Source organism: Anneissia japonica, unplaced genomic scaffold (assembly GCF_011630105.1).
Source record: "Anneissia japonica isolate Jap-2015-1 unplaced genomic scaffold, ASM1163010v1 scaffold9939_len101691_cov114, whole genome shotgun sequence".
NCBI classification, from domain to species: domain Eukaryota; kingdom Metazoa; phylum Echinodermata; class Crinoidea; order Comatulida; family Comatulidae; genus Anneissia; species Anneissia japonica.
Genome location: NW_022717498.1, coordinates 1 through 17,963, shown reverse-complemented (window position 1 = coordinate 17,963; position 17,963 = coordinate 1). Strand labels below are relative to the sequence as shown.

Genomic DNA, 17,963 nt, shown 5'->3' with positions numbered 1-17,963 from the left:
AGGCATGGAGAATATTTCTTCAATGATTTAAGCATGATTTAATATACTCTACTGCCTCTATTTTTATACTGCCCACATTGGAGCTTTCAAGATTACAAGAACTTGTTAGAGTTTATATTAACCCTATATATTTTGTGTACATCCTGTAAGTGTCGATTTTTTACTGTAGTCTTTGAAATAAATAAATATGCAGAACAATTTGTCCAACTTTGTGTTGACTATTGTGTTATGAACACATCTGGTTTGATCCAACTGCATCTGCGCGCAGAATTCTATATTATTTTAACAATTTTTTTGTGCTAGTAACAACAGGCTTTTATACGCTTCAATGCACTATTTGTGCGATGTGACACAATCAATTGTTAGATGTTCTCATTAAATATTTTTAAAATTAACAATGTTCTCCTGATTGGATTTTTTCTGACTTATAGTATGTTATTTTTGTCTATATTTTTGGAAGAGATTCCGCAAAAATTATTTCTGTTGCAATTAGTTCTGGGTCAGTCCACAGATGGACTGGACTATGAGTTATTTCATTCTTGATGTATTTTATTGTTATTGGTAAAACATACCATGTAACCTGTGGTGGAAATCCAAACATGAATTACATTTGTGAATTGCAGAGAATGTAAATACATTTATGGCATTAAGTTACAGTAATAATACTGTAATAATAATATTTGAAATGACAATGGTGATTGTAAATGATGACACTAATTATGATGTAACTGTGTACAAGTTACTAATTAAAAATTTAAATAAAAGCTCATTTGTGTTGGTGTTCAGATTTGTGTTGAGACAACAATTTTTACTTCATAACTAATTTTACTTAATAATTAGATACAGTGATGATAATCATAATGAACAAAATGTTTGATTATTGAAATTAATGATTATTCTTTGTGAGGATTTGAGGGTGTCACGTCCCTAGCAGAAAAGCAGTTCACTGCTTGTCCTCGCCTAAAGGTTTGGTTTATAGAACCAAGTGTTCTCAAATAAGAAAAGCGGTCCAGTGTACACATATGGCTTGTGAGCAACATAGAACCAATTGCATTTTTTGGAAGGCTTACCATAATGCTTTGGTTCATTCAGAACCTGTCATCGGGAAACGATGTGAAAAAGTCTGCTAAATATATTCATGGACCATGCAATTAAGAACAATGTTGATTTTATTGTTAAATTATTTCATTGCAATTGAGCATGAAATAAACACAAAACAAACAAATATTACTGTGAATTAGTTATTTTCCTACCTTTACCTATCTACCTACAATTCCTTTATGATAATAATATTATCACATTATAAAAGAGGTGTTACCTGGGGTCTAGGTATGCCAGCAACTGCACACTGAAGAATTGCTGCAGAGTCTCCTTCTACAGCAATTAACTTTGTTTCAAGTTCCTTAGTGAAGTATGGAGCACATTCTTCTACTTCTGGGATTATTAACAGTTCAGAGACCTCTGATATTGGGGCTTTTTCGTCCTGTTACATAAAAAATAAAGAATAAAAATAAACATCTTAGCAGGCTTTATACTCTGCCAGGATTGGTTAAATATTACAGCCCAAATAAAGTTTCCAACTTAGTATTTGACAAGTTAAAGTAGGACCCATTGGAAATAAGTTTTACTCCTCCATCAGCTTTTGTTGCTATTTGTTTGTCCTGCCATGTGCGATTATATTTGTTTTGTGAATATTTTGATGATGTGAAATAAACTGAACTGAACTGGCAAGTAAATAGTTCCTCTGCTATGTAGTTTTATCTTGGCAAGTGATGTTTGAACAGATTGTTCTGTATGTCTATTAATTCTGTAGGTTGATGATAGAATGCCTCATCTATATGTCTTTACCTAGGGATTTTTAATTTTTACCCAAAATATTTTGTATTTTATACTTAGTTCACCTAAATGAGATATACTCTATTTGTTTTTTCCAAGATTTTCAAAAACATTATGTATTATATGATATATTCTGTATAAAGCAATTTGTAAATTATTCAACTTCTTTTGTTTAGTTGATCTTATTATTAAACAAAATTATGAATGCAATACAGGATCTGGATTATGCAATGACCTTTTAAAAATATATCACAAAGCAATGAAGAAAGATTAAAAGGATAATTGAAGGGAAATTGAAATTAAAATATTAAAAAACAGAGGTATATTATATCAATAATATTTCTGTAGTAAAAATATAAATGATTATCTTATTATGTAAACAAACTTTCAATTAATATCAATATTATGTAATTTTATGCTTATTTCAATAATTAAATTTTTTTTATTTATAAAATGGAAATTAAAAGTAAAATATTAAAAAAACATAGGTATATTGTATCATCTTTCATCCTTTCTACCTTTTATGTAATAAATATATCTTATGTAAATTTATTGCTCTCTTCCTTTTATTAGTTATCAATAATATCGTATCAATAATATCATTGTGACTATGTAGTCTGTACAGTAGTCTTCGCCTTGAAACTTACTTCTTGCTAGTAAGACTCATTGACGAGCTCAGCAAAAGACAGTTCTGATGATGACTACTATAAAAATTTAATTGTGCTTCAATTTCAACAATAATGTATTTAATTGTTCGTGTCTGATAAATTGTGCTAGTCCCAAAATATTAGCATATGGTCTGTAAGATAATAAAATAAATCATATAATCTGTTACTATTTTCAAGTTATTATAATGTATCTCTTCTTCAGTTGTTGAAAAATATTACATAATTGTTTTATAATTTTGGCATTGTGCAAAATGAATGAGTTAGATTTACCTGAAAATGGAATTCAGGTTGGACAAATTCTTCAGTGGCTGATATTTCAACAAGTGGCTGGATCTCAATAACTGGTATTTCATACGATGGTACTTTCATCTCTTCAAGAGTTGGTTTTGATTCTTCTAGTTTAGGGAGCTCATCATGCTTTTCTATGAAAAAATATATATACAAGCTTTCAATTTGTGTACATCAGAATTAAAGTTAATTGATTACTCAGTACAATAGTAATTGTTTCCATCTGAGATATCCACAGAACCCAAAATTCACAGATGCAAATACATGCAAAAAAGAAGAAAACTACAGTAAGAGAAAAAAAGATGAAAAAGAAATGAAAAATGATTTTGATTCATACTACCAGTAACTTTCATTTTTGTTTCATGATAGAACCCACCTTAAATTAATCAGATTCTTTTCCATGAAATGAAAGGATATATAACACTATGGCAAAAACTTATAAAGGGAATGGGAACTCTTTCTAAGTGGTCCAAAATGTCATATTCAAACTTAATTAAGTGACACTTATATTTTTTTTTTATTGTATCACAGCAACTACAGTAGTCTCAAAATAGAAATAATTCATTTAAAATCATATTTTGACACCTTTTGAGGAATAAGCCATACTTCTTCTCCCGAATCCTTAGAATGAATGATATTGGTATAGGTCTATGGCATGTTTTACTTTGTTGAATGAACCGATTATCAGTTTGACCCTTGAAATTTATTTGGTTTTTTATGAACTTTCATCTCAAAATACTGTAAGATTAAAACATGATGATGCCAATACATCATCATGTGTACATATCATTTTGTGTGAATTTCTTTATCATTGTACATACAGTGTACTGTAGCTAAATATTCATGTTCTTGATTTCTTATAATATTGTAATTAATTGTCATAAGAAAACCAATTTTCATTACTTAATTATTACAGTAAATTGTATCTGAATGTTAACTTGAATTGCAGTCAGCACAAAGTAGGCATGTATGAGAACGGAAAAAGAAAATTAAGATGGTCATATTAGGGTCTGCTGCAACAGCTAAAACAATATAAATATATAGTGCACAACTTACAGTATTAGGTATCAATTATTAAGTTAAACTGTGAAAATAAATTAATTGTCACAATTGTTTTGACCTGCAGGTGCCTTCAAACACACCCATTTCTTAGGCCAAACTACAGTACGTAGCCAAGGAACAAGCATCTTTGTTATTAGAAAATAATTTAATTTTAAAATTTAAATACAACTGGCCTTCATTCATTTTCACATTTTCTCACCTTTGCCTTTCAGCCTACTGAGTGCAGCTCTGTATTCATTTTCATTGATGTACGTCATCCATTCATCTAAGAAATCCTGCTGATGTATCTCTGGGACTAATATTCCAGCTAAATCTTTGATGAGCTTCCCGCTAGAATGTATTTCCCACAGATTCATCAACGCATTAGAATCATGTGTAGATAAATGAAACACTATAGATCCCTCTTCTGTTTTGTCTAAATCAAAACCATGACATTTATAATAGGAGACAATGCTGCTAAGTATAGCAAAACACTTTGGCTTATGCCTTAAAGTCAGAAAGTCTTTACATTCATTAACTTCTTTTAACAAATCAAGAATATATTCCGGATGTGGTTGATTGTCCTCCCTTTTGCGTTTAAGACTTAATTGCACACCTATGAATAGAAGATGAAAAAATATATCAATCAAAGAACATAGAACAATCTTACATTTGCCTGCTATTTTGTTCACTTACCTTTCACCTATATTTAAATTGTAGTTATGTTAATGTCATAGTTTATGTAGTTATTTTCAACAATTCTTGACTTTGTTTTAATATTATCAGTTTATTTCTTTCTTAATTCTTGATGCAATAGTGAAATTTATGCTGATTCAGTAAAGGTGCCTACACATTTAAAGCAGAAAGACTGCAATAAATAAGATTTTTTCAAGCATATGAAGCCATAAGTCCTAGCTGCTATTGCTTGACATACAAAACTGTAAAATCGGAGAATAAGGAATAAACAGAGAATATTTTCTATTATTTGACTTTCTATTATTCAAATTTTACAATATGGCTTCAATATTTAAAAATTTCAGTTTACAAATCTTTACAAACATTACTGAAAATAGTAGACAGGCTTTTAAATAAATTTTAATAAAATAGTCTTTCAAATCCTAACATTTCCAGATCTCAAGAGGCTTTACCCCTCATCTCCATCGGAGCTTTGTCGCTGTCAAACCAGGGCTCTAACTAGTCTCTAGCCTCAACACAATGCTCACTTCTCCCACACAGCCCGCATCAGGCTTAGATATAATACGTGGCTACAATATGTTCTCAGGAACCATCAGGAAAATTTAGGTGATTACCTTTGTCCAATATTTTGGTACCAAGACATCAAACTCTTGCAATAAAAATCACAATATTTTCAAGTAAATTAATCTAATAAATGAATTATAAAGTCTTCTTTTAGCCAGAGCTGAATTGTCATCAATATTGCGGTAAGTATGTAATGTCAATTTAGGTTTTGTTGCCAACTTAGTTTAGAAATCTGAATTTTCAAAAAAACCTAATTGGTCAAACATTTTTGCTTAAAATCAAAATTGATCATGTTAAATAGTGCAAATGCCACATTCTAGTTTCCATTATTTGCTGCCCTCTTTTGTTTGTTTTAACTTGTAAAGTTAGCTTTAATTCTATAATTTAAGCGGAAGTTTTTGGAATGAGTAGTTACAAATAGTTTTATTGAATATATCAATAAAAACTATGAACATTGAATTAGCTAAGGTTTCAGGTTGGTTTAAGTTAAACAATCATTACTACTTACTACTTAGTCCTCTTCATCCCCTTTGGGACATAAGGCTGCAATCATTACACATTGATCAAAATACAATTACCTGTACTTGATTTTAGTGAAACCATTTTCAACTAAACTGTCTCACTCTAATCAATATTTATATACCACTTTATCAGTTAACTTTGTAACAATAAAATATATATTAAAAAAAAGAACAACAATGAAAAATCACTTATTACCTTCACCCAATCTATGTCCTGAATTTGAAGATGCATTTGGAATGTCTGTAAATGTAAGTCAATAGAAAATAGAATATTAAATGTTCTTGAAAATTAAACACAAAATAACAGCTGAGGCCTGCAGTGATGCCAGTGAGAGGCCGAGAGGGGGAGGCTCTGATTGTACTGTATAATTACTAATATGAATTTCTGAGTGGTTCAAATGCTTAGATACTTTTTGTTTTTTTACAGTGACCTAGTACATGTAACCCATGCTCTAATGCAAACAACTCAAAAAGAAAAACCAAAGGAATTAATAGTAACCCATGGTTTCAGGGTTCTGGTTTAATAAGTATTTTCATAAAATTTCAGTTTTCCAAATAATCAGTGATGAATAGAATACCCAACTGCAATGACACAGGACAAAAATCAAGCTGTTCTTGATTTGAAGAGAAATACAGGGTATGACCATACAGAAAGAAACATGGACATTGTGTTCTATTAGTATGAAACATGTTGCTTTCTAGTATCATATTGTACACATCCGAATACTACAGCATCTGTACCAAAATATTCTGAATTCAAAAAGGATCTTGTTAACACCATATTCTGAACCTTCCCACAATGTGTCAATCATGAATAAATGACTACAATAACTATGACAATAAAACTACACTAGTGAAAACAAAAACAGCAATATTATTAATGGTAGTAATAATACTAATGATAGTGTACCAGCAGTAGAAGAAGTAGCAAATTAGTAATAAATTAGTTCAAAGAAATTCATCTAGATTTAATGTATTGTAAGTACAATTGGTTTGCCCAGCAGCAGCCTTTAAACCAGAAGCTTCTTCAAAGAGCTTGAGAACCCAACTTTTTGTTCAAATGTGAAAAAATAATTATAATTTAATGGAAATAAATAGAAAAAAAATTTACTTTTAGACCTTAACTACTAATTAAATTGTGTAGTTATAGTCATCGATATGCTCTGCCCCTAGCTCTGCACCTAGCGTAAATTCATTGGTTGTACTATTTCTATTTAGCACCCTGCTTTTCAAAATCTTGTTATACAACTGCCCAGATTAACTACTTACTGTACTGTACAATACAGTATTTGTAAAATATCAAAAACAGCCACCCAGAGAAAGTAAAAGAAGAAAAGAAAGATAGAAACAGAGGTAGAGAGACGACACATTAGACAGAAAGATGTGGAAGAGTTTAGAGGAGGATAGTATAGGTTCAACAGTGGACTGAAGAACCCTGAAGTAAGTGATAAAATAAGACACAAATGTATTAGCCTTATCTTACCACTTGCTGGTCCTGAGTTTGATGGCGGCTTTGGAATGTCTGAAATATAATTCCATATTGGATTACCAGAAAATAATATTATTTACCATAACTAACATTCAATTGAATTAGACCTATACAGTACTGTACTGTAAAAGCCCAACTTATATGTGATTATTGTATTTTAATACAAATAAAGTCATATAAGACTAAATACAATATTTAATATTAACTACTCTAAATCCAAGAAGGAACAATTAAACAAAGCAGCATTATACAAGCTATCAAGATGGGGATAATTGATGGCTTCTCAAAATTACTGTATTGTTTCAATATAATAAGAGCACTTTACATATCTAAAAAATATTCTGAATTGAAAGGGAATTTTTTTACACCCTCTTTTGAATAATCTGCAGCAGCAGTGGTAGCAGTAGCAGCAGCAGTAGCAGTAGATAGAATTATTATAGAACACAAGGTAACAAATAACATGATAATATTATAAATAAGATACCAATGTAAACATTATTTATCTTACCACTTGCTTTTCCTGGGTTTAAAAATGGCTTTGGAGTTGGAATGTCTGAAATAAAATTAAACAATTGATTACTGGTACAATAAATATCAATTTATTTATTATTTACCATAATATATAATTGAACTCATAAATGGACATGGAAAAGCCATAAAAATTCTATTTCATATTATCAATGTGTTTGATATAAAAATAGAAATCATAAAACACAAATAAATATCAATAAACTACAAGATCACCTTACATCCTAAAGAACAAATCGATGCCAGTGAAGAGTGTGATGTAGTTTAAGAGATTGGATGCCGGAACTACGATTCAGTATACATCGGTGAAACTGGCAGGAAATTGAAGACCCGATTGGAAGAACATAAAAAAGATGTCACCAATAACACAACAGGTGTGTGCACTAGAGCATCCAGAAACACTGAATCTGAGCTCATTTACAAATCAGCGGAAGTGCATGAGGCTGTCCCGATTTCCGTGAGACTCTATAACCATACTACTGACTGAAAAAATGCAAAACCCATACAAACAGAATCCATCTAGCAAAACATAAAAAGAGACAATGGATTGTACTGGTTCTCACATGTACATTATGGCCCAATCAAACTCCTGAAAAACCAGGACAACTGGCAGAGAGGGTGCTATTCAAGCCTGAATAGCGTCCAGGGACGTAGAAAGGATTTTGAAAGGGGGGGGGGGCCGTTATGTGAATCACGTAGGACCCCAGCGGGGTCAAGGGGGCGAATCCCCGTGAAGTAGCGCACTCTGAACGTTCTTAGGACTGTTTGAGAGGATAAAGTGAAAATTGCAATAGACACATTATAAATAAGCGCAAAAATAATTATATAAAAAATCAACAGTGGTAGATCTAGGAATTCGAAAGAGAGGTGAACCAGGGAGGGACTTTCACAGACTGAGGAACCACCCACCTCAGCCCCACCATGGTTGGGGCTGAGGTAAGAAAATTCATGATTAGGGCATCTCTAGATGGCCGGAGATTACACTCTCGCACTTCAATTTGAACATATTTTTCTTTTTTTTCTTTTTTTTAAATGAATGGTGGGGGGCCTTGAATCCACCTCTGCTCAAAACATTCTTTATCCAGAATAGTCATAATCACAAAAAATGGACATGAAATACCAGATTACATCCTAAAAACAAACAGCAGTCACTAAGACATACATCAGGAGCCGACTCGATGGAGTTTAATGTCATACCTAGGGAAGGGCACAGATCTATTTTGAAAGGTGGAGGGGGAGGGCATTTTGTGAGTCGACACCCACCTCAGCCCCACAATGGTTGGAGCTGAGGTGAGAAAATTTGAGGAAATAGTACCTCTAGATGGCCAGAAATGACTGGCCATCTAAAAAATTCATCATCATCACATCACCATTAGTCAAAATGAAGCGCCAAAAAAAATTCTAATGATCTTTTATCAGGGATTTTTGACAAGCATAGAGATCTTATTAATGTGTGTGTGTTTACCATAGAAAACAAAGCTTAAAAACATTGTCTTTGAGTATGTACTTTACATAGGCCTACTTCAAAAACGTGATTTCACAACCAATTTTGAGGAAATAGTACCTCTCGAGATGGCCGGAAATGACACTTTTATATAGTAAAATTCATCATCACATTACCATTATAGTCAAAATGAAACGCCAACAAATTTCTCATGATCTTTTATCAGGGATCTACTTAATATCCAGGACAACTTAGGCCTAATTATAGCTTACTAAGCTTTAACTATATATACTATATTATGATCAACAAATCACAACTTTTTTCCACATTTAGCAAAATTTTCTTCACTATTTATTGCTATTAATATAATTATCAATCATTACTATCGTCATCATCATCATTGTTATTATTATTATTATTATTAGTAGTATTATTAAACAAACGTTTAAAGAAACTTGCAGAAGGAATAAAAACGAAAACCACAGTATCGCATTTCTATCTTAAAAGACCTGGCCTGAGATTTATGAATTTAAGATTTTTTTAAATCACGCATAGGCTTATGTGTTCTATTAGGCCTATGTATAACGTGTACTGATGCATATTTACATGTTCAGAAGTATTCATTTTGAGTGATCCCAGGAAAGAATTTGTATGGGCTCAAGAATAAGCTTTAAAATTTTAACACTGTGTACAAAGGGGGGGGGGGGAGCCGCGGCTCCACGTCCCTGATAGCGTTACTAACAACATCTACATCACAGATACTCTCATCACATAGGAAGAAAATAGCTAATTTACCAGAACAGTATACTGTACTGAAAATCAGCACACACAAACCAATATCTAAACTACTCATCCCACCACCCTCTCAAAAACAAATTAATAAGATGAAACATTGTGTATGTGTATCATCGAACACTTCAAAGTGTTTGTGAGCTCTAAAAAAAACAAATGTGTCAAAGCTCATAACCAGCAATAATTCTGGATTTATATAGCGCCTCACGTTGACACAACCCCGGATCACTGGATCAAGCACATATGGAACACACACTCAAGCCCCATGGGGGAATTTCATAATGTTGCAGCTGTATTCAACGCAGGCTGTGTTTGAACCTACCAGGTACCCACTTGTACTCCTGGGTGGAGAGAGACAACTGTAGATAAAGTGCCTTGCCCAAGGACACAAGCAACTTGCACAGCGAGAGTTTCGAACCCCTAACCTCAAGGTTGGGAGTCCAAACCACAACCGATGCGCCAACCACTTCAACAAATACCAAACTGAATTTCAATGTCAAGAAAAGGTCTTACAAAAACGAATCTGTCTCAGGTTCAAGCTTTTATTCCACTGATTAGGAGGTTCTTCTCAGCAAAAATTTTTTTTTTGGAAAATACATACAAGAGGTACTATTATTGTACAGGGCAACTTGACTAGGAAAGTAACTGGTTTCTACTATTAATTAGATGGCAGGCCCTATTATAAGCAAATATGGTTGTTGGGAGGAAGTTTAAGGGTTGGCCACCCTATTAAACTCCTTAAGTCCACCACTGGCTATTTAACAAGATTCCTCACTGATTAAAGGCCAACTAATTCCAATTTTCTTTCCTTTTGTGTGTGTGTGTGTGTGTGTGTCCATTTTTAAAATTCAACATGATCAGGAGGTTCTTCTCAGCAAAAATTTTTTTTTTGGAAAATACATACAAGAGGTACTATTATTGTACAGGGCAACTTGACTAAGAAAGTAACTGGTTTCTACTATTAATTAGATGGCAGGCCCTATTATAAGCAAATATGGTTGTTGGGAGGAAGTTTAAGGGTTGGCCACCCTATTAAACTCCCTAAGTCCACCACTGGCTATTTAACAAGATTCCTCACTGATTAAAGGCCAACTAATTCCAATTTTCTTTCCTTTTGTGTGTGTGTGTGTGTGTGTGTGTCCATTTTTAAAATTCAACATGATCAGGAGGTTCTCAGCAAAAATTTTTTTTTGGAAAATACATACAAGAGGTACTATTATTGTACAGGGCAACTTGACTAAGAAAGTAACTGGTATCTACTATTAATTAGATGGCAGGCCCTATTATAAGCAAATATGGTTGTTGGGAGGAAGTTTGAGGGTTGGGCACCCTATTAAACCCCCGAAGTCCACCACTGCCTATTTAACAAGATTCCTCACTGATTAAAGGCCTACTAATTCCAATTTGTCTTTCCTTTTGTGTGTGTGTGTGTCCATTTTTAAAATTCAACATAATTAGTGATTAAGGGTGATCCTTAATAGGCTTTCTTTCAAGTTTTATACCTTTTAGAATTATGCTTGCGCTGATGTATTTTTTTTTTCTTGGATTTTAATAATTGAATAATAATAATTTATATTATGTTGTTATGATTTTTGTCGTAACAACATAATAAAAAAATGTGAAAAAAAAAAATAATTGATATAATTTTGCATAAATTTTTTTTTTATTTTTATTTTTCGTGAATTCCTGATGTTACAAATTTTTATGTATTCTAATTTTACTTTACTTTTTTTCATGTCTTGTGCGAATGCTTGTTTAATGTTTTTAATTTAATTATTGTCAATAGCGTAAAATTCAGCCTTGCTGAGATTTTGATGCTAATAAAAGAAACTGAACTGAAACCGAAGCTTAAAAGTAAAATTTATAATATAAATATTTTTAATGTTAACACTTTTAATTTTTTTTAATGTCTTGTCATTATGCAAAATTTGTTGCAAATATAACTTTAATTCAGCATGTTGCAATTTTTGATATTTCAATGAAGACAAAAAGAATTTTATTGAAAATGCAAAGCTTATGTTTTTTAACTAGTACATGTAGTAATTTGAGGGGTTTAGGTTTGTCTTAATCCATCCTCCTGGCTGTGTCCCTTAATGATACTGTAAATCAATCTGCATTGCTTTGTGAATTAATTGTTTTTACTGTAGGACTTTGATCTCCTCTGATATAATCAACATTTATTATATTGCTATACAATAACAAAACTGAATACCTTCTGTTAAAACTTTCACAGCCAGTAGAAGTTCAAGGCTATTCAGGTTTTCAATGAAGGTGACCATTTTCTCTTCACAAATTATCCTGTTGCGCTCCAAATCCATAATTAAACTCCATGTGTCTGCATATTCCTTAACTGGTTTGTTATACAATCCACTGATTTTTTTTACCTCTTCATCAATCAGTATCATTCCAAGCTTCATAACTTTTTGTCTGTGAGGTGTGAATTTTGAGATTATCACATTTCTAACATTTGGAAATGACGGTAGCTGGTTATCTCTAATTTTCCTTTCCAGGCCATATTGCTTTGATAAGTTTATGGTATTGCAAAGAAGACTTAGATCTGTTAAGTGCAGATCCCCAGAATCAATCAATAAATCCATCAACTCCATCACCTTGGTAGCCTTATTTAACTCATAATTGTTTTTCAAGAGATCGCTGTACAAAACTTTCAGCATACTGATCAATCCACGCTGGTCATACCAATTTGAAAAAACTGTCAACAGCTGTCTGAAAGTGTCATCAGTGATTTCTATAAAATTACAAGAATAAAGATGTATCATTATTAATGTAGCTGGTTACAAAATACCCGGTATTTACAGTAAATTGAAGGTTATAAATTGTTCGGAAATTGCATTAACATTTAAATGACCAAAAACAAATTAAGGGCATCATCTTAATCAATGTTATTTTAACATTTTGTCAGTATCATCTTCATATCAGCATCACCATTCTATACAAATTTAGGTCTTTCTTAATATTATATTAAAATAGGAAATGACAATAGTGTATTCATGCTACAAGATTATTTTGTTTATTTCTATACTTATTCATATAGTTTCAATCAAAATTATTATTAGGAAAGGTGCTAAATACCTAGAACATTTATTTTTACTGGTAAAATTTAAAAAAAACTAAATTTTGTATTTGTAAAAGATTAAAACCTTTAAAAACATTTTTGGTAACAGATCAAGAATACTTTTTAAAACAAAATACATAAATTTCCTATCATTTCAATATTTATTTAGTCCAGTAAATAAACAGTAAAGAGCAATCTGAAAAAATGGGTAGACCAGAGCTATAACCAAACTGAATTAATCACTTTCTGTTGGGACCATCCCCAATTATAGCTCTAGAACTGTAGCATTAACTAATGGTGTGGGAAGCCAAATGGCAAATGAGTGAGTGAAGGAGGACTAGAGTCTTAGATGAAAAAAATGCACAGGTGAATGTGCTATCATTTTAAGGACCATGTACAATTTAAAACAAAAAACAGCAAGAAATTTATCTCTTCTCACAGACAATGACGGAAATGGGAAATAATCATCTCTTCTCCTCGAAAATCATCCGTCTCCGATATTGTGTGAGAGCATGTTGACATATTTCTTCATTAGTTTACCTTCCATTTTGTCCTTATTTTCATTAACCTTTCTATCTCATTGACCTTCTGTTATTCATCATTCCATTTCTGAAAAAAAAATACTTTAGTTATATTAACTACAACTTCAGAGCTTCTGGACTGTGTTACTAGTTTATATAATTTCTAAATACATCTGCACAGCCCGTGGGAGTTGGAGGCACAGGGAAGGGGGGAAGGGTGACAGAGTTTAGGCCTATGCGAAAATTTTGAAGAAAATTCATAATACCAAACATAATAAGGAAGACAATCCAAAACATAGCTATAAAAACTAATAATTATAGGTGTTTGAAAAAAACATTTACTGTAATTTATTCAACATCTATCAGTGTTGGGAGCATGTGGTGCAGTGTGTTGGATTTGTTAACATGAGATCAAGAGTGCAAGACATTGCTTGTCGCATTGCTTGTGTCCTTGGGTAACACACTTTACTTACATTTGTCTCTCTTCTCTTCTCTCTCTCTTAAATAATAATAAATAATATAACAGTAGTAATAAAAATGTGTAAATTTAGTACAGCAGTAGTAACTACAGTAGTATAGTAAAAATATATTATACTGTAATTCAATATAAAAAATATATTACCAAGTTTTAATAACAAGATCAAATTCAACTCACCCATCAAATGATACATCAATCCCAAAAGTTCAGTATTGTACCAGAGACAACTCAAGTCACATTTTACCCATGGCTGAATCCCCATATCTGCCTATAATGCCTGCAAAAACAAATCAAAACTTCCTAAAGTTGGGCTGTATGAAAACAATGCTATTAAATGACGTCCAAAATTTGCGTTTAACATTAATGGACTGCTGCTACATAAAATGGTTTGCCAATGTGCTGTGAGATCAATGATTAGAATTATTTATATTGGTGAGATCTGAAGTTATCATTACTCATTTTGTGATTGGAATAAAATTATATATAAGACTGTCAATGCTTAGTTTTAAGTTGCAGAAAGATATAGTTACAAGTTACTGCAGACTTCCCAAGTTCATAAATGTAAGTGCATTGCTCCATTGCAGGTACTTCTCTGGAATTTCAAACATATTGTACCAGACTGTATAGTGAGGCCTGATGATACTGATATTTCGTAAATATATTCACAATGTTCTCCAGAGTATCGGAGATAAGTGTCCACTTTCCACTAAAACGAACCTCCCACAAATAAATTCATCAGTATTCTGAAAGTATGGGTTGTCTAGGGACAATGTAACCAAAGTCATTTGTTCTGGGCTTTAGACCCATATATTTATGGGTCTAGGCCTACATTTCTGTAGCGTTTTTGTCCATTTTCATACGTCCATAATTATGCAAAAATTTCAGTAGCTACTACAGTAAGCCTAATTACGGAAATTCATTCCGTAGCACTTGAGTCTATTACTATGTCAACCACACCCACCCCTTTCAAACAGGGCTTTCTAGTTAGATGTGTCCCATTTTTCAATAAAATAAATGACCTGCTATAATGACGAAGACAACTCAATACCAATAGGGACACGCAACCACCAGTGCAAGCCCAGTGGAATTCAATTAAATGGTACATCCGTGAGAAATTGGACTAGGCTCGCCTGGCGCTAGTGTACTTTTGCACACTACATCCAAAAACCATTTATTAACAAGATGGCCAGCGAATTAACCGGATGTCGGGTGTGAGAATGAAAGAGATTTTACTTATAATAGAGGCTTAAAATAGTGTAATATTACAGTAAAGTGACAATATCCAACCATTTCAGCATGTCTATGAATATTTGATAATAAATTATATAGTAGCTTTTGATTTTAGATGTAGTGTGCAAAAGTGCACTAGTGCCAAAAATTGAACCATAAATCTTCTTCCTGCCCAGTTAGTATTCTAAAGCTGTTATTAATTATACTCTACCTGCAATGTTGAGTAACCCATGCACTCGGTGCTACAGAAATTTTTCATTTACTGTGGAAATTGAAGGATACTGTATAATATTAGTTACTGAAATCATACATGCCAACATTTCAGTATAACAATCAAGAGAACAAAGTAAGATGTACGGGCTATGTGTTTCTTCATATTTTAAGGTTTTAGCGCATTTTACTACTAACTCAAGAAGTCAGTACTTCTACCTGTAATTTGAATATTTCAAATACAGCTGCAAAATATCAGTGAGACATGGAGAGTTTTATATTCTATTGTATGTTAGACAATGGAGGAAAATCCTCCATGGTTAGACCTAGGCGTGACCGGTTAGGCGGTTAGGCTAGCCTAAGTCAGCTGGCTTACATCAATCTCTCGTTTTTGGCAGGCGGACCGTGCCGACAATAAATAGGTGCTAGACCAGCCGGCCTAACTACTGTAGTAATTCTACTAAACATCAGTAACATATATATGATCGTTAGCGTAATCATTAATATTTTAGTAATGTATGGCCCTGCTAGTCTTCATCGAAATATTCAACTATAGAATTTAGCTTTCTAGATACAGTACATACATAAATAATTTCAGTTCAGGGAGGTGCTGTTGGCCCAAATATCGTCGGCTCGTTCTTTGCAACAACATGGCCGCGACATTGGTAGGGAATTTCCCCAAACATGATGACGTAAGATACTGGACTTTCTGCGTTCCAAAGTGATGGCGCCAACGGGAAATTTGCCCTCCCGTCGGACAGGTCTGGACCCCTGTCGCAGTGGCGTATCTAGCAGTATTAAAATGGGGAGGGGAGGGGGAGGGGGAGCGGGAGCGACAAAAATATGAGGGGGAGTGGAATTTATTTTCGGTGGCCACTGAAAAATATTGCTTCTTAGATTCCCGAATACACGTTAACCGTGACAGCATAAGCATAAGCCTAGCCTATTTTTTTTTTGCTTCGAAGTTTTCCCCCCTCCCCTTGGATACGCCACTGTTCTTTTGATGCCAGAATGATCATCTACATGTACTTACCAAAAGAAACAAAGCCTGATCCATTAGTATCAAACAACTGAAAGGCAACCATGTGTAAGGCATCGTAAAGAATAGGACCTGTCTCTTATACACATCTAGATGTGTATAAGAGACAGTGTGGGGATTGCGTTCCCCCCTGGATACGCCACTTCCCTGTCGTCCAACGCCATGACTTGGAGACCCTGTCGTATAGTTTCAAGTGCAAGTGCAGGTATCCATTCATAGAAGTCTTATGAAGATAAGCCTATTTTCCCCCTTCCCCCTCTCGGTGGCACTGTCAGTATGTATACACCATACTGCTTGTCATACCGGACACAAATTACTGCATCAGTATGTGTACACCATCACTGCTTGTTATACCAGACACAAATCATTTAACTGCCTCAGTTTGTATACACCATCACCTTTGAAACCAGTCAACTCACTGCCGTCATGAATGCGCCATCACTGTTACTCAACATCAGTAATAAACCAACACATGCAACAATTGATAGAAATGCTATTTTTATTTCTCATCTTTCATTAAAACAGACAGACAGATTGAATTCAACATATTACTGAAAATCTTTATAAACAATGACAATAATCATAATAATCATGAAAGTACAGTACTAAAAATATTCATTATTATGAAATACAAGTGCATTTGTTTAAGTTATATACAAAGGATCTATACAAATAATATTAAGGTTCTAAAATTATTATGTCCTAATGTTTTTACACTGCAGTCTTTTAATTTACACCAGAAACATAAAAATCGATCTGTATTTTAACAATTCAGACTAAAAAACAATGATACCACAGAAATTCCAGAAAACAATACATAAGGGAACATTTGAACATTAAACAAACTTCTAATAACATACATAATTTTACTGGAATGTACACCTTTGAACTACAGTATGTGGAATGAAACTTTCTCCTTTCTCCGTAAACAAAGCAATACAAGGCGAGACTTTTTTATACCTTGTTTCTAAAACTTATTTTTTCTTTTTAAGATTGTCGGAGGGTGGAAAAAAAAAATAAAAACAAAATTTTGTTTTCTTATTTACAAAGTAGTTTTGTTAAAAAATTCAAGGAGAAAATAAAAAAATGTATTGGTGAATGTAAACAGTGTAGTAATGGGATGGTTAAATGCTTTCAGTTAACATAATTAGGAAGAAATATACATATCTTATCATCAGAGATTTTAAGGCAGCGGTGGGCATAATAAAAATAAAGAAACACTTTTTTTCCCTGAAATTTCCATTTTTTATTTGATTAGATTTGATTTATTTCGAAATTCTCACAACTAAACAGAGTACAAAATTAAACGAATCAAACAAAAATAAGAGAATTTCAGGATAACCCTTCAAGCATTTCTGCTTGTTTCCAAGGGCTCCCTTTACAATAATAATAAATGCAACAATGACATATAACAAAAAGAAGGCCATGGCCTAAAATAAGCAACAATGCAAACAAATACCATACTGAAACAATTAGCTTGGAAAGAGAATTCTAAATAATTAATAAGGTAGGACAAAGATTTAGATATGTAAATAACATCATCAA

General features: G+C 32.8%; 1 protein-coding gene across 1 annotated transcript; it reads right to left on the bottom strand.

Annotated features, from left to right (window-relative positions):
* Nucleotides 1-933: 933 nt before the first annotated feature.
* On the bottom strand, nt 934-16,029 carry LOC117110338. The gene is made up of 11 exons (XM_033253021.1): nt 15,964-16,029; nt 15,381-15,431; nt 14,117-14,216; nt 13,481-13,549; nt 12,080-12,613; nt 7,612-7,656; nt 7,098-7,136; nt 5,811-5,855; nt 4,054-4,449; nt 2,775-2,926; nt 934-1,483 (listed from the first exon to the last, which is right to left on the bottom strand). The coding sequence occupies exons 4-11, from the start codon at nt 13,485-13,487 to the stop codon at nt 1,301-1,303; spliced, it is 1,401 nt and encodes a 466-aa protein (XP_033108912.1). The 5' UTR covers nt 13,488-13,549; nt 14,117-14,216; nt 15,381-15,431; nt 15,964-16,029; the 3' UTR covers nt 934-1,300.
* Between the last annotated feature and the right edge of the window lie 1,934 nt (nt 16,030-17,963).